A 19,994-nucleotide genomic window follows, 5' to 3' on the forward strand; every position below is an offset into this window, starting at 1 on the left:
TTCCTTTAAATAAGGAAAGAAAACATCTTTCACTCACCAACAAACTACAAGATGAATTTTCCATTAAAAAGCATCGTCATTATTTTCAAAGTTGTTAAGACATTTTACAAAGATGTACCCCTGAGCTACCTGTACCAAGTCCTCATGTAACTATCTGGCTTTCCTAAACAAACGCGTGCGTCTACGTCAACTTAGGCCCTTAATCTACAGATATAACATGAACGTCAGAGAAACTCTGAACATTCTTAGACTTCCTCCTGGATAGACGCACTTTCCCAAGATAGCTGAACCGCTCTAAACACACAGACTGGGACTTGCAGTCTCACATAATACGAAGCAGAACTTATTTTAATGTTCCAGATATGATTGCCTGTTACTGTCTCACAGCCAAACTGCCTGTGAGACAGTGACATCCAATCATATCTGGAGGTTTCCACCAAAGCACCTGCTCACTCTCCCTGCCATCCTCAGAACGCCCTCACCTTCCCAGTTCAGACACTGCTCCTTGAACCAAGGACCAGGACCCATAGGCCTTACCTGTGACCCTCAGCTTCTGTGTGTGAACGAGTCCCAGGACCTGGACGTCACCAGTTGTGCTCCTTCTGCAAATGCTGGCCCTTTCAGAGCAGCCTAGGGGCCCTTTATATATTTTCTGGCACAGATTTATATAGTACCTGGAAAATGACACAAAGGGAAACAGGCATGCAAGTGAGGTCTCTGCCCTGACACAGGAGAGGCTCTTCACTTTACTTTCAGAGAAAAGTTACGATAGCTAAGGGCTCCACTCTGTCACTGAATGTAGCACTAAAATACTTTTCCAATTAAAAAAAAAGGGCAAAAGGAAGTCATCACTGAAGAAGGGAGCTGATCAACCAGGCACACCCGGAGTGGAATATCCACACGTCTGTGGCCACCTGGACACAGCCTGGTGCAGTAGAAAGACAGGTTCCGGAGCTGGGAGAGGCAGTGGCTGGAATCCTGGCAAGCTTCCCCTCTTACTTAGAGCTTATTTAAACCCTCCGAGATCACACCCCTGCTCCTCGGTGATGCCTTGCCAGGAGTGCCTGGCCAAGAGGGCACTCCCCACACAGAGTGGTCAGGACTGTGGGCTGATACCAGCAACACCTAAGGAGCTTCTGCCAAAGACCAGAGAAAACCCACACACCTCCCACAACCTGAGCTACGCACAACCGCAAATCAAACCCAGCCTAACTCAGTCAGCCCAGGTTCTTTCAGCTTCAAAGGCTCCATTTCCACTCACCAAAGCTCCAGTCCCAACTCTGAACTCAGAAACACCCTCTGTGCCAGGAATGACACTGCGGGCTGCTTCCAGGAGCAGAGTCACAGCTCAGCCACCACCCGCCTCACGTGGGGGTGGTATTCCCATCTTTAGACTCCCAAAGAGCCAACCATCATCAGGCAGTCTGAAGCTCGCCTGCTGAGGGTGTGGCGCTGCAGATGGATGGGAAGGGACTCACGAGACTCCATCGTGGACCAGGGACCAGGACCCAGTGAGGGAGGACAGCAGCCTCAGGTCATAGGTTTTGTGCTTCTGGATGAATTTGCACTCCATCTTCTTTGGAGGACAGACAACTTTTGTTTTCCACTCAAATGTCACCTCACACCCACGCACTTCACTGAAGACTTGTGGCCTCCCAATGTCCTCATCTTCATCACACTTAAATATGATGGTGGACATCCGGTGGCTATTTGCTGGGGAGCAGAGGCAGGAGAATGTCAGACCAAGGCCTGCACCAGGGCGTGTTTCTGCACACCGTCCCCACGCTGCCTGAGGAGCACTTGCAGACTCCATCCGCCATCTGGCCATGCCCCACGTGCTGCCCTGGCCACATCTCATGTTGATTCATTCATGTGTATCCAGACTCCAAAGAGACCCAGCTCCTTGGCACACAACCTTTCATTGTGCTTTTTAATAACCTCATAGCCCCAGCGCAATTCCTCAGACAGGTAGTCAGTATTTGACTGATAATGATCACAACAAAATAAGATGATAAAACAATACCTACAGGTACTTGAAAACACAAGTGTGATTCAGAGAATAGGGAATAACGTTTTGTCAACATTATTCCTCAAAACAAGCCTCAAAACAAAGCTATAGTAATCTTCTGTAAATTTAACCTCTTTGGTTCCTGAATACATCCCATTTTGGTCCCTGGACATTTATGAAAATTAGAAATTTTTCATGCATTTCTCTCATCTCGCGGTCCGCAGACACAAGTCACAGCAGTGGGCTCCTCTCATGAAAATTCCTGGCACCACATGGGCAAGGGTGCTGAGTGTGGCTCACCAAGAAAGTCCATCCCCACCTGGGCTGCCACATGGTAGAAAGTCAATAAATAAGGCCCCTGGGTTACTGGAATCCTCACTAGCTTCAGAATCCTGAAGATCCATGGTAGACATTCATCTTGCTGAGGCATAATGTGAACCACCAGGGCTAAAAACAGGTATGAAGACACAAGGTCCTCCAGCTAGTGAGTGGGCCTAGCCAGCCACCCAGCACAGGATTTCAGGGCAGCTCCACTGCGGTCTATAGATGATTACCCAGCGATCCCCCAGAACAATTCAAATGTTTCTCGGTGGGAAACAGCCTGAGTAAGAAAATATCTTATGCAAGAGAATTCCTGCCACTGACTGGAGCATCCAGAAACGTCTCAGTGTGAATCAAGCCCCAGGCCATGTGGGGAGGCAGAGCCATCCTACTCACAGTGTCTGCAGAAGCCCCACTCGTGGTCCCTGTCGTAGTCCGCAGTTGTGCTACACCACAGCTTTGTCCTGCTCTCTATGATACATTCCTCGTAGCTCTTCCCATTGAATATGAAGGGGAAGACACAGGGGACACCTTCATCAGTTTCTAGAAAGAATAATAACATCTGAATAATCCACATTATCAGTGTGACAGCTGTGCCTAGCCAGGCATCATCGCCTAAGAACGCAGCAGGAGCCCCTAAGGGAGCTGCCCATCCTAAACCACCGACATGACAACCGGCAATTACCTGCCAAACTCAACAGGCAACGGAGAGAACGCAGTGTGATTCACACACCAGCACTCACACCGGGGTACAGAGGAACGGCTCACATTCACGCCCAAGGTCACAGCACTCATAGGACTGCGGAGCTTCACTCCTCAGTTTCCTTCTGCTGCTATGTCTAATTTCTACTATACTATGAGCTTGAAGTTTAACTCATTGCAAATATTTACCTGGAGGGCAACTATCACCATTCACATAACTTAAAATGACAGCTTCATCCTGGTGCCTGTAATCCAGTTTCATTGACGCCAGCCGTCCAAAGGATGCCCCCTTGGTGCCTGAGAGCAGACAGACTCCTCCGTCCTTACAGCCTCCTTGGTCTGGCCCGTCTGCAGTGGTGCACACCCCAATACTGTAGGTGCGCGAGTCTCGAGTCACCTAGACAAACACCATGCATGGCTGTAAGCAGTGGCAGCACCCGGGTCTCGAGGTGAGGTGAGAACTATTATTGCAGCCTGTGCAGGAGGTGGGTTCATGTGGAAGAGCAGAGGCTCCTCTGGGTGCATCAGAGTCATGCAATAGCCTTGGCCCTAGATTTTCCCCAGGGAGGCCTCCCGCAACCCCTAGGCCCAGCTTGCTTGCTCCCCCTGCTCCCTACTGGGAACCTGGGTCACCCTCGCTGGCCAGTCACTGCTCTGGCTATTGTCTCCAGTCAGTGCCCTGTGGAAAGGGACCAGCTGTGGGTCCTTAGGCTCACTCCACATCCCTCACCTGTGTAATGAGGCAGGTGTACAGGCCAAGCAAGTGAACCAGCAGAGCCTACGCTGCACACTGAAGCATGGACCTGACTCTCCCAGCCCAGCCCACCCCCAGAAGGCTCATGCCTGCTGCACACCTGTCGGGAGGACTTGTACCCAGGCAAAGGGCTCCATCACAGGAGCCAGGGTGTTGGCACCTGGGCCCAAAACTCCAAGCTCATCACTCATCAGCCACTGTGCTGCTGCAGGTGCTGGGGTTCTGTACCCCAGTCCCAGAACTGGCATGGTAATGTCTAGATCCCTAGGCTTAAGGGGTTAGGGGCCTCCAGGCACCAGCAACCACAACATCACATCAGTAAGACCAAGAGCCCACAGACACAGCACAGGCCAGGGCTCTGGCATGACATGGAGGCACACACCCAAGTGCCTCTCAATTTCAGGGCACCTCCTACCTCCCTCCACCCATGGCTGCCACAATCAGCAAATAACTGCCTCTATCATCTTCAGCCACGTTGGAGGAATTAACTCCCCACAGATTCAGCTGGCCACCCGAGAGCCGGCCTGCCCCCATGAGTACTTTACACTCATGTCCCCGGACTGCCCTGCCTGCTCTCTGTCTGACATAAAGGGTCCTACTACCTGCCTCATGAGGTTACTCGATCCTCAAAAAGCCTGGGTGCAGAAACACCCTGCCCAAGCCACGAGGTACAACACAAGTGTCAGCTGTGCTTAGTTGGCCACACAAAGCAGGAACCTTCCTGAGACCCTGCATGCCCTACGAGAGCCCCCAGATGCTGCCCAGTGGCCACACACACGCCCTCTCAGCTCACAGGTACCACATTATCCAAATCACTCCCAGCAGCCTCACAGCACCTGGCACCTGGTACACCTGCACCAGCAAAGCCCAGGGTGAACGCATTACCTTAAAGGTGCTCGTGGAAAGGCTGGACAAGTTGAAGCTGTAGAGGAGCTGCTCATCTGTCAGGGCACAGCCCTCGGTCCTCACTTCATCAGGACAGACGATCGGAGTCTCCCATTCGAACACAAAGTCGCATTCGCTGGTCCTTAACAGCTTAGGCGTTCCCTGTTGCCAGGAAAAGTATGGGTCTTAAAAACCCCATGGCATAGAGACAGCAGCGACACACCGTGCCCCTAAGCAGGCTGTGCATAACCCACAGCGGCCTCTCAGAGGGAAGGGACGCTGGGCAACAGCAGCTGAAAGACCCAATGCTGTCTTCAAGGCACAGACATCACCCCGCCCTTACCCCTGACATAACCCAGGAACTTCCTGGCTGAATCCAGGTCTTGTCTTCTACTCAGAGAGAGAGAGAATGCCTCAATGTTCTATGCTACAGGTTCAAAGAAAGAAAAGAGGGAGGGATTAAATATCATGAGAGAAATCTGTGAAACTGAGACCGTGACTTGCAAGTGCTCTACTATCCCTAGACACAAGGGATATTTATTACCGGGGCAAGATGTCACATGGCCAGATGTTTCATAGACCAAATATTCTTGAATCACTTTATTTATTCCCTCCCTCATTCAACAGTGACAAAAAAAGATGAGGCAGCTCTCAGGAATTCCATTTTGTAATTACTGTTAAGCATCTTTTCTCCTATGATGCAGGGGTAAAAGTACTTCCATTGAAGATGAAAACTGCTGGGGAGGAAAAATCTTCTAAAAACCTTTCTGGAACACTGGAATACACATTTAGCATGAGATGCCTCATTTCTAAAATCAAGTAAACACTAATCACTCTCAATGTGCAGCTGCTGAGAATTACCTAAAATCACATTAGCTAATTTGATTTGTCAAGTTGGCAGCAGTGTGAAAGCAAGGCGCAGTTCCACACTCTAGCTGGTGGTGTGAGATAACAGCATCACTCATGATCAGGCGGGTCTTAGAAGTGAAGACTATCCCTTAAAGAACGAAGAATTTAAAGCAGAAGCCCCCGTCTAGCAAAGTCCATGTTGCCCTATGCTGCATGTATCTACAGAGGCACACACAGATACGCCCATATAAATAGGCAGATATGTTTATAAACAGATGAAATGGGTGGACTGAACACAGCTCTGCCTTTCCTTGCTAACTAGGACTCTCAATACACTCTAAGATTCACGAACAGGGATACATCCAAGGGCTCTGAGGTTCTCTCGGCCCCTATGGAGTACCCCCGAACAGCAGGACTGTTTTCTCCTCCCTCTCCTACTGGTCAGATGGCTGCCAGGTCACTTTCTGTCACTGTCAACACACCCATGTCTAACAGTCCACTTACAAACCTGCACCAGGCTCAAACATCAGAGAGACATCTTTATCAGAATTTTAAGACACCCAACAGATCCTAATCCATCACCTCAACTCTTAGGGGTCAGATGAGCCTTGGAATCCACCACCTTTATTAGGATTTTAAGAGGCAATTCTAGATATATTATTTCTATTATGTAATACACACATGCATGCACACACCCATCCCCCAGATCCTGTGATCAAGCATATTAATATTTCTGCAACTAGATAGATCGATATCCACATTAGGTGGGACAAATCCACACCATAAATAGCCTCAGTCCATTCATGTCAACGGAGTCCCAAGTTTTCAGAACTTTGAGACTACAGAAGCACAGGCAAGAGGGTGTGGGGCTATGGCCCTGGAGCAAACAGCTGTTCCCCTGTGCAGCAGCTGGGACCCAGATCTGCCCCTACAGAGCCACTCAGAGTCCCTGTGGAATGGGGGCCATAATCTACCAATTTATCTCACAGAGTAGGGGTCAAAAGAATAGGTACTCAAAAATGATTTATAACAATACAGAACCCACTATAATGGAAGCTACTTTTTTTAATGCATATAAAATGGAAGTCAATATCTCTTTATAAGTAAAAGGTACTACTTTGTTTAGCTATTCTGTTTCCAGAGGTCTTTTGTTACTTGCTAACTTCTGGGCTTTGTCTTGAATGATTATAGCTGCCCAAATGTCTTTCTGACTTCCCAGTAAGAATAAAATCAGTAATTGTTAAAGTAAAAACAGAAGTTACGACACTTTTATGCATCAGCAGTCAAAGCTGAATGTCATTTCTTTACTCGTGTTCTATGTTTTTTAAATTATAGCAAGCCTCTATATGTTATTAGCTCTGGGGGAGCTCACTCAGCTCTCAATTAGTGGTCTAAATTACTCAGACACACTACTAGTGTACCATCTTAACCAAGGCAGGCATTTTGAATAAGAGTATCCTTGGACCTGATGTGCACTTCCTGTTGTCTGACCTTGGCTCTCTAATCTGTGGTTGAGCATCTAGATCGTCACAGGCCCACACTTACCATGCTCACACCTCTCTTACAGTGAAATGCGATGAGCGAGGTGTAGTTGAAGTGCTTGTCTGCTAAGCAAGGAGTACTGCTTTCAAAATTCAAGTAAATCTCATTCGCTACTGGATTGAGTATTGGTGGTCCTGCGACCCGGCCGATATCCTAAACAAAGAGCAAAGGCAAACAGTATTTCAGGAAACAAACCGTTCCCAAGGCTAGTGGGATTAACAATTGATACGGAATTGGAAAACCCAGACTTTATAGGTTCTGAGAATGAGCAGCATCTAAAGAAACTGGGTTTATACCAACTCCAATAAGAAGGCTTGACAGATGCCACATAACTTCCTTATGTTGGTGGTTATCATTTCGATCCTAAGGTTAGTTTTAAGGTTGGTTCTGTTTCTATGGATCTTCAAGTTTCAAAGATCCTAAGCAATAGGAATCTCTCTCACACATCAGGGATGCTACACAGTCCTCCCACCACCTGATGGGGAAAGGCCAGAACCTCGATGCTGACCTGCCACCCTCACTGCCCGGTGCTGCTCTGGGACTGTCCACTGACGTGGCCCAGCAGTACCCACTGTCTATGTCCTTGGGAGAGGGGATAGGTGGTGTTCACTGTTCATTTTTATTGCTTATTAAATGAACAATAATTTAACAGTAATTATTAACAGTAATTGCTTATTAAATGAACAATAATTTAACAATAATTTTTTATTATTAAATTATTGATAATTTAATAAAAAAATAACAGGGCAGGACCTGACACACAGTGGCTGCCCAATAGATATTTTTGAGTGAATAAACAAATAAATGAAAGATCAGTCTGAGTATTACAAGAAAAAAACTTTTGTTTTTAATTTTTAAAAAGTAAATAAAAGTGAATGGCCAGGAATGGTGTATATGATGACATATGTGTGTATGCGTGTGTGTGTGTGTAAGCAGCTTCCCCATGATTTGGTTCTCAGCTACAATACTCTTCATTTGTCACTGGAAGGCACGTTCAGACCACGCAGCACCACACCTTCTCCAGTTCAAGAACTTCCTACACTTTTTAACATCTAACGACCGATGGTCAAGCAGTCAGACCTCTCCCGTCAGAAAGGATGCTACCAAAGAGCTTCCTGGGGAGACTCGGCTTGTCCAGGCCTCCATCTCATGCAGAGCTGCAGCTATGCTAACTCATGCTGTGGCCGAACTTACCCACTCCCGACATCTCCCCATACCACTGCCACATATAATGTCCACTTTTTAAAGGACATCTAGATATTTTACAATAGGACCCATCTTTAAAGCATAATAGATAATACAGATAGAAATATAGATGACTTGTGAAATACATTTCAAGTACTAAAACCTATCAAGGATTTGACAAAATATGAATATAACTCATTGAGACAATTTTTAAAGATCCAAACCTCTATTAAAACATGCTAGCAAGCTGGGTACCGTGGCTCATGCCTGTAATCCCAGCACTTTGGGAGGATCACTTGAGGCCAGGAGCCTGAGACCAGCCTGGCTGGGCAACATAGCAAAACTCACATCTCTAAAAAATAATTTTTTAATGTATAAAACCAAAGCTTTCAAGGCAAAATATTTAGCTATTAGCAAATGTACTCTTGCCCTTAATTATAACTCCTGGCCAGAGAAAGTTTTTGCATTTCACAAGTGTTTGAACTACAGAAGACAAGCATTTCACACAAACAAACCAGGGCAGGCCAATGTGCTTTTCTGTCACTTTACCTAAAAACTTCTTGATTCGGGTCAACTCTGAGGTTCACGACAGGTAGAGTCCCTACACGTATTCATGTTATCTCACATGCTCAAAGACTTTCTAACAGTTCAATGTGCAAACCTTTACTCTTCCCATAGTGGACCCAGAACACACACAATCCCACTTACTTTCTCCATTTGTTATGCTTAAGCAACTCTCCACTGAAAGCAAGAAACAATGCAAAGGTTATTGCCAAAAGTCTTGCAAATATTATCTCCAGCCTTGGATTCGTCATACTTACTATGGGGGGACCATCGATAGGAACTTTGCACACAGCGGCTCCGGCAGGACAAGGCACTCCATGCATGGGATTTAATGGCTGACAAATATTGATGTAGAAATCAGGGTTGGTATCGGAGGCATCATCCTCACTCTCATCGTAAGCCTCGTAACCACCCGTACGATGAATGAGAGGAGACAAGTCAACAACAGAGCTTCCATTCCTCACAGAACATTCCGTCTGTTAAGTAGGAAAAACTGCTTTAAGTCTACAAAAAAATTTCCTAATCACTACGTCATCCATACATAATTTATTTTGTTACTGAATAACAATAATAAAAACGCAGAAAGGTGTCAAAATGCTTCATTACATAGCGCTGGGCACTTCTAGTTAACTTTATTATTGGGGCCATCAGGAGCGGACATGGTCAGCTGGGCATCTACTAGCGGGCAAGTGAACCTGATGAAGGGGCCCGGGTGCAGCCGGGCACTGGACATGCACTTCTCCCGTGCCCATCTCCAAACTTACTGCTTGCTCGCAGGCCAGCGGCGTGTGCCAGGAGAAGAAGAGTGTGCACGTCTGCTTGTCCAGGGAGATGAGCATGGGCCTGTTGGTTGGCCCGGCCTCAGGCCTGCACACGAAACTGATCACGCTCTTATAACTCAGGCCGGATTTGGAGGGACAAGGGGACCCGTCCTTGTACACCAGCTGCAGGACCTGGTCCACGTAGCTCAACTTCTTGCTGGCCTTGCCCACGCTGATCCTGGTCTGTCCAAAGCAGGCCCCTGCACCACAAGGGAAAGGCAGAGAAAACACAATCACAGACTCAATGACCAATTTTCCGATTAAAACGTTCTGCAAATCAGGACCATCAATTTCATAGCTAACACTTGTAATTTCAAGTGTCCAATGAGGCTTTAACCATTGTTTTACATTGACTGTTTGTTCCATCACACGCCCATGTGTCCCCGACATGGGCTGACTGCTACAGAAGACAAAAGCATCTCAGCTTCCCGACTCTGCTCATCCTTTTTGCCGTTGACACACAAACAGGCCAAGGACAACCCCAGGGGGCAGGAGAGTCAGATAACACACGAGAGACCACAGCACTCACCCACACCAGGGGGGCAGTTTTCATTCTCCCCACAGATGCTGATGTAGACTAGCCCCTTCTCGCTGTAAGCAGCTGTGAATCCTGCCCTGCCACTTAAGGAGCTCAGATCAAACAGGTGTCCTGTAGGGTGGAAGAAGATGGCGACACAGTGACCCCAGGGAGCTCAAACTTGGGAGGCTCATCACCAGCGAGCTCACACACAGATCATGACAGCACAGGGACTTCTGACTTCACTGCCCCATTTGCCGACACTGTCCTAAATCCTCCAACAGCCAGGCTGTATTATGAGGCTGTCAGTCCTTAGATCCAAGAGATGTCCCATCTTTCCCCCAGAAGACTGTGGCTCACAGCACCCTCTGCTGGGCCATACCACAGCAGCCACTAAGATTCCCATGGGTGTGGGAAGAGCCTGCCAGCATGCACTTCTCACTGCCGATGACTGTGCCTGCACCTTTCTAGGTGCCCAGCACAAGGGCAGGTGAGAGACTCCTGTCCATCCACCATGCTGACGCTGAAAGGCAGGCAGGGGATTAGCTCTAAACTGCCCTGGAAAGCCTACAGCTGCTGGGGCTGACACTGTCAGTAACCCCAGCCAGGAGCACCTCTCACACTAGGAGAGTGACAGGGAGATGGATTCTCTGAGGGAGTCTGAGGGCGCATTCTCTCCTCCACTGAAGGAGAGCCAGGAGAACACACAGTGGCCCATCCAGAGAAAAGCCAAACACATCCATACACCATGACACCTCTGCCCAGGGTGCCTGCTGCCCACGGTTTCTCCTTGGATCTCTCCCCTGATGAGCTGGGCTTGGTGAGGGCACTGTCTCTCCCTCTCATCACATTAGTGATGGGATTGGCGACCGGCACTGTCTCTCACCTGTGCTTGGGTTGGTGACCAGCACCATCTCTCACCTGCACTGGGGTTGGCGACTGGCACCATCTCTCACCTGTGCTTGGGTTGGTGACCTGGCAGTCATCATGCACGTTGCTCTTCACGGGACAGGCTATGGCCGTGGGCCAGGCAAAGGTATACTCACAATCCTCCACAGCACTGATGAACATGGGCCTGGAGTTCTACAACAAAGCACAGGCAGGTCCTGAAGGGATCATGCAAAAATTTGATATCTATCATGATTTCAATTTACAAGTGGAAGTGTCTCTGAAAAACTTCACAAGCATGTGAAATTTCTGTCTCCACAGGCCTGTGGGATGAGGTGCAGATTAGGAAAAGCAAAGGGTTAGAATGTGTCCTGAGCTGCGACTATGGGCTTCCCATGCAGGTAAGTGAAATACACACAGGCAGCAATCCATGTAGGGGACCAGGAAGGTCCCTTAGGCTGAGGAACAGGACAGGGGCTGGGGCTGGGGGTGCAAAGGATGCTGGAAAAGCTGCCAGGAGACACAAATGTGTAAAACACTGATAAGATTCTAAAACCCAAATGAAGTAAAATCCATTATCACTGTCAAAACAAAAAGACCCGCCTAGAGAAGTAGCCAATTCTACGCATCCTCCCACTGGCCAAGGCTTACTCTGTTCATCTCAAAACGCTTCATGTCCACCACAGAGTTGGTATGATGTATTCAGCAGCACCTTCCTTCCCAGGTAAACCCCATGATTCCTGCTGTGTTCGCTAATAAGCCACACTGCAGTCTAGTTCCCAGGCCCTGGGCACAGGGCCCCCACACATCCCTCACCCTTCCCCCTCCCAAGCCTCCTGGGCCCTGGGAACAGAGACCCTCACACACCACCCTCATCCTTCTCTCCCAGACTCCTGGGCCCTGGGCATGGGGGCCCCACATACCCCTCACCCTTCCCTCCCAGCCTCCTGGGCCCTCGGAACAGAGACCCTCACACACCACCCTCATCCTTCTCTCCCAGATTCCTGGGCCCTGGGCATGGGGGCCCCACATACCCCTCACCCTTCCCTCCCTGCCTCCTGGGCCCTGGGAACTGGGACATCCACACACCACCCTCATCCTTCCCTCCCAGCCTCCTGGGCCCTGGGAATGGAGAACCTCACACACCATCCTAAACCTTCCCTCCTAGCCTCCTGGGCCTTGGGCATGGGGGCTCCACACAACTCCTCACCTTTCCTCCTAGGCTCCCAGGCCCTGTGCCCAGAGCCCCCGCACGGCCCCCATCACCTTTGCCCCCGACATGTGGGGCAGCCCTTTTGTCCTCAGCCATGATCTCCCTGCTCAGAGAGGAGAATGCTCGTGGGCCCAGCAGCTCGTGAGTCTAGGCTAAGTCTCTGCACAATATTCCCAGGAGAAAACTTCACTGCCACTCCAGGCAAGAGGGCAGGCTTGAAGCTCCTGGAGTCCCCAACCCAAGCTCCCCTACCACTGCTGCCCACCGCTGGAGAGCATGGGAAGAGCCATCCTGACATGCAGCGAGTTGGTCCTGCCCAAGTTAATGCCCAACTCAGCCACCGAGCTTGTCAGGTACGCTAGCACCGGGGCTCACCACAATCACACACAGAGACACCTGCAGTCAATACCTACTTACATGCATGCCAAACCAGTAAGGGAAGAAGTGATCCCAAGCACTCATCCCCACAGACTGTGTACCTCCCGTGTGTCAGAAATGACAACTAGCACTTCCTGCCTCTTCTCTCAAAACCCCATGACAGGCAAGACAGGTATACCTCATGTTATGAACAGGTGAGCAGTGCAGACCATCTGAGAAATTAACCAAGTTACGTGGCTGGGAAGTGGCAGTGCTATCTGTGACCTGGGCCCAGCCAACCTTCTAGTGCTTTTCAAGCTGCCACCATGAAGAAAAGGGCATTTTGTCAAACAACAGTCTCCTCCTCCACAGCCTTTAAGGGTCAAACTCTGAAGAGAACCAATTCTGAGAGGGGAACTCCCAGGACAAGCATCTAAGGAGGCAGAGGGCACGAGGTTCCCCAGATTGCAGGCCACGGCGACACTGCTCCCGCAACCACTGGTAAGGGCTCCAGAACTTGCGTTCCAAGGCAGATGAGCCCAATTGCACACAGGCCTAATTCCCAAAGCTGCAGCAGCCGAAGGCCAGGAGCCAGTCCCTTACCACTTGGGCCTCACTGCAGGTGAGTCGGATGGTGGTTGACTTTTTCCGAATCCCATCTGGACATAAGTCGCCATCGACGTATTTCAGGACAATTATGCCATCTCTCCACTGAGGTCCGTCCCTTACCCTGCCGAGGTTCACTGGCTTGGAGCCGCCCAGCAGACACGCGGCTGCTTCTGGAGGGCACGGCTCTGCAGCACCATACACAAGAAAGAGTTGCGTTGAGTGACTCCCCAGGCTAGAACACAACTTCATCAGGCAAGAAATGTCACACATGCTACAGAACTTCATACGCTTTCTAAAAATCACTCCAAAATACCTGGTATTTCTTTCACGTTAAGTCAGTTGACAATGACATCACATTAGTTCTCACTCGTGTGCTGTTTTGCCACAGACGGACTGGGGCAGGCGGGTGTGAGGTGAGGGATAACCAAGCCACAATAGCCGAAATTCTTTCTGAACCCCATATAGGATGAAGCCCAGATTTCCAAATTAAGCCAGAGGAACATTTTAAATGGTCTACATCCACGCACCTTCATTATTCAAGAAATTACTGAGAACTCTGCCCATTTCTCAGTCCCTGAAATGGCTGTGCCATGTGCCCTGGGTGAAGAACTAGTCCCGAGCCACAGGGGTGGGGTGGTTGTGTCAAAGTCTGTGCAGCACAACACGGCAAGGGGAAGTGGACCCACAGCCTCAAACCAGCAGAAGACGGAACCACCTTCTGCAGCTAAAAAATAACCACACCCCCTTTGAGGTGAGCCATACAAGATATAAGTGGGGTTGTATGAAACCCCATGAACATGAGATGAGTTTCATCTTCAGGATTCCAAGAGGCCATGAGTGGTACCAAGATCCCTGGAGATGCCCTTGGTTTCACATGTGCAGCTGACATCCAGTCTCAGCCAAGCACTGCAGGTTTAAGTGAGGGGTCCCTCATCACAAAAGGATGGACCATACAACTCTCACCACGTGCAGGCACACACCAGGCCCTCCACGTCACACCTCCCATCTCCTACCTGCTAAGAAGGTTATTATTTCCATCTATTATACCTCCAGCTCCTCGTGTTATTATTAACCTCCTTACCACGGTTATTATTTCTATCTATTATACCTCCAGCTCCTCGTGTTCACAAAGGGTTATCATGTTCCCAGCAGTCCTCAGCACTGATTTATCCTGGGCAATATTAGGGATCAATAGGTAAGACCCTTAAATCATTCTTCCTCCTGCTGCTTCTTGGCCAAACCACTTCCATGCTGCAGAGAGTAAAGTGCCTCCAAAGAATTCCCATTCTACTTGATCTTCCTCGATAAACTCATGACAAGCCACCACCCCACAAGGAGGCCCTCTCTCACCAGTGCCGGCCTGCGGTGACAGAGACTTGCAGACATTGATGAGGTAGTGCTCTGGGGCCCCCGTCCCAGTGATGGCTTCCCAGTTGTCACTATACCTTGACAGGGATGAGAGGTCGAAGGAGTTGCCAGCCCCATCTCTGAAAAGAAAACACTGCAGTTAGTTAGGCTCAGCTGTATTCTAATTAAACACTGCGCATGCTATCTAGAAAGGTTCAAGTATTCAGACATAGTCTAAACCTGACAGAACTTTAGACTCGATTTCTCTCTCTCTCTCTCTCTCTCTCACACACACACACACACACACACACAATCAGAATCAGCAACAATATAACTTTCAGTTCAGAAAACTATTAGACTCACTTAAAAAATTTTTAAATTTTAACAGAAAAACCCACGTCTGCAAAGTAAGAGCTGTCTGTGCTCAGGCCACCGAGAAGTGGAACTCGCTGGTGACAAAGGTGGGCAGCCAAGATGCTCTGAGCACACATAGCAGGGGCCACGCCCAGGAGGCCACCTGCTATTTAAACCCAAGACTGCCGGCGGTTACTGAAATCAAAATGGGCTTGACCTCTCTGCACAGGCTAAAGGTTCCCTAACTACAGAAATCCCAAATACAGACAATAACTGGGGACCAACCCCATGCCAGGCGCAGTAATAACAGTAAGTGAGACACACACTTTGCCACCGTGGAGCAGGGATGGGAGCACCTACAGATGCCACCTCGGCGGCAGCTCCTAGCACTTCAGAGGGGAATGAAAATTCATTCATTCAAAAACTATGTGCTAAGCTGAGGGTACTGTATTAAACAAAACAGATAAAGATCACCAATTTTACAAAGTTTACAGAAATTACCCATGGAAGAAAATGACCACGAACGAGACAGATTTTTAAAAATACATACTATATTTGATGGAAATAAGAGCTGAAGAAAAAAAGGCAGATGAGTGGGGTATGAAATTTGGGGGGTAGAGGAAAGGAGCTGTTGAAATTTTAGACAGAGGAGCTAGAGAAGGCGTGACCAAGAAGGGGACCTGAGCCCGGCACGGCCTGAGAAAGGCAGAAGTCCATTCTGGCTGGAACAGAGTGAAAGTGAGGCTAGAGAGAACATGGGGGTTATGTCAGTCAGAATAAGAACTTCAGCCTGTGGGTCCAAATGAGATGGGTGCTCACTGTGTTGAAGGTTTCAGCAACAGGGACACGGTGGGACTTATATCTCAAGAGGATCGCTCTAATTGCTGTGTGGGACTAACCAAACGTGTGACAAGGAGCATGGCAGGGAGACCTTGGAGTGGTGACTGCAGCACTGCAGGCATGAGAGGAGGAGTGCCCAAACCAGGGGCGGGCAGCAGGAAGGGAAGGCTGTCTAAAGGTGCTGGGGCAAAAACAGAATTTAGTGTATATCACCACTGGCTCCAAAAGCATTCAATAGAAGAAATAAAAACAGAACTAATGAAGCTAGGGCACAGGAGTGAGGAAACAAGAACAGCAGCAGTGAAAGACATCTTTCATCTTTTTTTTATTTTTTTGAGATGGAGTTTCACTCTTGTTACCCAGGCTGGAGTGCAATGGCGCGATCTCGGCTCACCGCAACCTCCGCCTCCTGGGTTCAAGAATTCTCCCGCCTCAGCCTCCTGAGTAGCTGGGACTATAGGCACGCACCACCATGCCCAGCTAATTTTTGTATTTTCAGTAGAGACGGGGTTTCACCATGTTGACCAGGATGGTCTCGATCTCTTGACCTCGTGATCCACCCGCCTCGGCCTCCCAAATTGCTGGGATTATAGGCGTGAGGACATCTTTCATCTTTTAAAACAGAGTCAACAGACACCAACAGAAGCTGACAAACAGACGTTTAGAGTTATAGAAGGTTCCAAAAAGAACAAGAAGAAATGGTAAAAGTGGAGTGAAGCCAGGGGTAGAGGAGGAAGAGGTGAGATGAGTAATTTCATTTCATATATTAGTATTTTTGGACTCTCAATTAATTACAGTAGACAAGTATTAACTTTTATTACAAGAATTACAAAATTCTCCTCTGACTTAATTCAACTTTTAAAAACAGCATAAGAATATCTTTAGGAAGGCTGGGCACAGTGGCTCACGCCTGTAATCCCAGCACTTTGGGAGGCCAAGGTGGGTGGATCACCTGAGGTCAAGAGTTCAAGACCAGCCTGGCCAACAGGGTGAAACCCCATCTCTACTAAAAATACAAAAATTAGCCAGGCATGGTGGTGCCTGTAATCCCAGGTGCTAGAGATGCTGAGGCAGGAGAATTGCTTGAACAAGGGAGGTGGAGGTTGCAGTGAACCAAGATCATGTAACTGCACTCCATCCTGGGTGACAGGGTAAAACCCCATCTCAAAAAAAAAAAAAATACATACATACATTCATACGTGTGTGTGTGTGTGTGTGTGTGTGTGTGTGTGTGTGTGTGTATCTTTAGGAAAAAGGCTTTATGTGCAAAGAAAATCAAAATTTTATTCCTTGTATATAAATATCAGAAAACGGAAGTTAGCCTCAAATGACAGAAAGAGAATGCTAAGTGAACCAGGGATATCGACAGAGAACAATTTACATCCAGTAGAAATGAAAAACAAATTTCAAATGAAAATATTGACAAAATGTTAACTGGAAAAGTAAGGGTACTAAAATTATGATTTAAAGTCACTGAACATAAATTACTAAATGCCTGAATTTACATATGTTACTAAAACTTCAGTGATGATTTCACCTATATAAATAACAGATGACACAACAGGACAAAGGCTGGAAGGAAACAGAATCAACTGCACTTTCCCCCAGGAAAGTCAGTGGTGACCAAGCGGCTGGTACTGGGTGTCTCAGACAGCAGAATTGCTAGGGCATCCCTCCAAAAAAACAGAACCGCAGACCCACAAAACCCAAATCTCCAAGGATGGGACCCAAGGTGTCCAGAGGTCGACCTGGCAAAGCTGTGAGAGCAGCTCTGAGGACGATCACATGCAACGAAGACCTCCCTTCATCACAGGGGTCACCACACCACTCCTGGCCCACTTTGCTCACTCACATGTGGCTCGCGCAAGCGTGCCAGGCATCCACTCTCTGCCTCGGCTCCAATCCCTTCCCCACGCACAGTCACCACAGCAGCTCAAGGTAGTGACGGAGCTGAGAGTTAACCTAGCCCGACTCCTCATTTTAATAGTAGCAAACCTAGTCCTAGGTAAAACAACTGACTAATCTAATCCCGTCTCCCAGACCACTAATTATTAAAGCAAAATCATACCAAGTTAGTCTGTCCAAAAGAGACAACATATCCATCGACTTACTTGAATGAACACTCAGTCAGATCGAAAGGTGGGCAGGCATACTGCGTTCGCCACTCAAACAAGTAGGAACAATCTGAAGTCTCCTTTAGAAATACCGGCTAAAAAAGTTAAGATGCACATATATAAAAGTGAGAATGTGAAACTTTAGTTTATGCTTTGAGTTTTAAGAATAAAAATAGTAAAGAATGGCTATGTTCATAAAAATCAATACTAACTGATGAAAGTTTCAACATATTTTCTGTAAACTGTATATTTTAAACTCAGTTGACCAGAAGATTTTATGAGATCTGAGGACAGATTCTTTCTAGTATGATCCCAGCAGCCTGAGGGTGGGAGAAGACCCCGCTGAGGGCCATTGGAGCTCACTCACCTGCTGGGTGCTGCGGTCGCAGTAGAAGAAGATGGTTGTAGAGCGCTGATAAACTTTATGGCAAGTGTCCCCGCCAGTGAAGTTCATTTTTAACAAGCCATTCTCATAAGTTAGCTTTTGAGTCAGGAGACCTGCAAAGAAGGAGGATGTTAAATAAGGTTGGGTTCAGTTGCCTAGGCTGCCAAACTTAGCCTAAGACATGTGACGCCACACATCCTGAAGAGTGCCAGACAAAGTTTCTCTGGCCTCCTGGCACCGTACCATGCACTCCCTGTCACATTACACTTGGGAATAAACTTAGGCTTCCTCCTGTCCAAGGCTGCTGCAGCGTCACAGACTGACCCATGTGTGATGACATGGGGCATTCCTTAGCCTCATCACCTAAGAGAATGTCACTTTCTCCACTGTGCCTGAGGGCTGTCCATGTACTACTCACCACCAGCTACTTCAACTGCATTTTTACAAGTTCCTGAACATATTTAAATCTTGCTCAACTGCTGAAACAGCATGAATGACCAACAGCCTGCCCTACAATTTTATCGCCAAACCTCATACTAACTGCATTCCCTCTGACTCAATTCTATCAAGTACTACCTCAGAATATCCATCACTGGCTACCTCGCTGTGTCCCGATGTTGTAATAAAGAAGAGAAATATGATCTTAGAGTCAGTAACTGGCATGGCTAAGAAAATAGACATGCTCTACCAACATCCTTCGGTAGGTACTCTGATTAAGAAAATCAAGCAAAATCCAAAATACCATTAATATGTTTCTGTTTTTTTACAGAATACTCACATTTCTGACTAGAGAAAAAATTCATCTTTAGCAAAATATTGTAACATTTTAATTCCATTCTTTTGCAACAAAAGGAAAAGGACAAACGATGGTACCTGCCACTTTGTGAAATCCCAGAGGGTCCTGCTTTTCCTGGCACGAGGAGACTACCTTGGTCTTGTCACTTGTGAGACAGACGTCTGAGGAGAGCTTCCCACAGACCCGGAAGTAGTAGGTATATTCGCCGGCAGGCACGATGGTGTCGTTGAGGCCCAGGGGCTTCAGGTCATACAAGTTGCCATGCCTTGGGTCTTTCACCTCACAGTTGTCTCCTTCAAGAACATGGAAGAAGTGAGGGGCAACTGCAACCACACACGCATTCATGTTTCCAAGCAAAAAGCTTTACAGTGTTTGATTAGGTGAATACCAACTATAAATGGGCATTAAAAGCCATTTCCACCTGATTTTGTTTATATATAATACAACTCGCCTGGCAAACAGCTTTCTAGAAAAGTCTAGGTCCCAGAATAAAGACTTGCTTCATCAAACACCACAAAACCAAACCCCACATTAGTGTCTTCAAGTGTCAGATGCCAAAATCCCATCGATCCAGGCACATAAGGAAAATGTCACTGGTAAAATCAGCAATGTACCTGGGTAAAAAAAGCTCAAGGATAAGAAACTATCCACCCCCAGCATGTTTTTCATGACCCCAGCTGAGGCCGTTATCACACGGTCTCACATCTAAGGCTTCGTTCAGAATGTCTGCTACTCTATACATTTACAATGACTCATAAGAGACAGGCCCAGTCCTACCTTCCACTCTGACAATGGGACAGGCTTCCACAGTTCTCCAGATAAACACGTACTCACAGCCATCCTGAAGCTGAAACGCTGGTGAGCCCTATAATACAAACCAGCAGCCTGATTTGTTTCCTGTTTATTTAAAAAATTAATCAAATGATAGCCATTATTAGTACCC

General features: G+C 47.7%; 1 protein-coding gene across 1 annotated transcript in view; it reads right to left on the reverse strand.

Moving 5' to 3' along the window:
• IGF2R (insulin like growth factor 2 receptor) overlaps window positions 1-19,994 on the reverse strand; it is a 122,682-nt gene that overhangs the window by 20,091 nt on the left and 82,597 nt on the right. Inside the window, exons 26-41 of the mRNA XM_021669685.2 lie at window positions 19,829-19,916; window positions 19,129-19,344; window positions 18,238-18,368; window positions 17,868-17,965; window positions 14,566-14,702; window positions 13,210-13,400; window positions 11,105-11,231; window positions 10,161-10,280; window positions 9,575-9,831; window positions 9,068-9,286; window positions 7,065-7,214; window positions 4,671-4,832; window positions 3,221-3,428; window positions 2,726-2,872; window positions 1,479-1,713; window positions 538-674 (exon numbers count right to left, since the gene is read on the reverse strand). Coding sequence (XP_021525360.2) covers window positions 538-674; window positions 1,479-1,713; window positions 2,726-2,872; window positions 3,221-3,428; window positions 4,671-4,832; window positions 7,065-7,214; window positions 9,068-9,286; window positions 9,575-9,831; window positions 10,161-10,280; window positions 11,105-11,231; window positions 13,210-13,400; window positions 14,566-14,702; window positions 17,868-17,965; window positions 18,238-18,368; window positions 19,129-19,344; window positions 19,829-19,916 — 2,623 coding nt within the window. The remainder of the gene's footprint in view (window positions 1-537; window positions 675-1,478; window positions 1,714-2,725; window positions 2,873-3,220; window positions 3,429-4,670; window positions 4,833-7,064; window positions 7,215-9,067; window positions 9,287-9,574; window positions 9,832-10,160; window positions 10,281-11,104; window positions 11,232-13,209; window positions 13,401-14,565; window positions 14,703-17,867; window positions 17,966-18,237; window positions 18,369-19,128; window positions 19,345-19,828; window positions 19,917-19,994) is intronic.

This window comes from Aotus nancymaae, unplaced genomic scaffold (genome assembly GCF_030222135.1).
Source record: "Aotus nancymaae isolate 86718 unplaced genomic scaffold, 86718_ANA_hifiasm-v0.15.2.pri h1tg000040l, whole genome shotgun sequence".
In the NCBI taxonomy this organism is placed as follows: Eukaryota; Metazoa; Chordata; class Mammalia; order Primates; family Aotidae; genus Aotus; species Aotus nancymaae.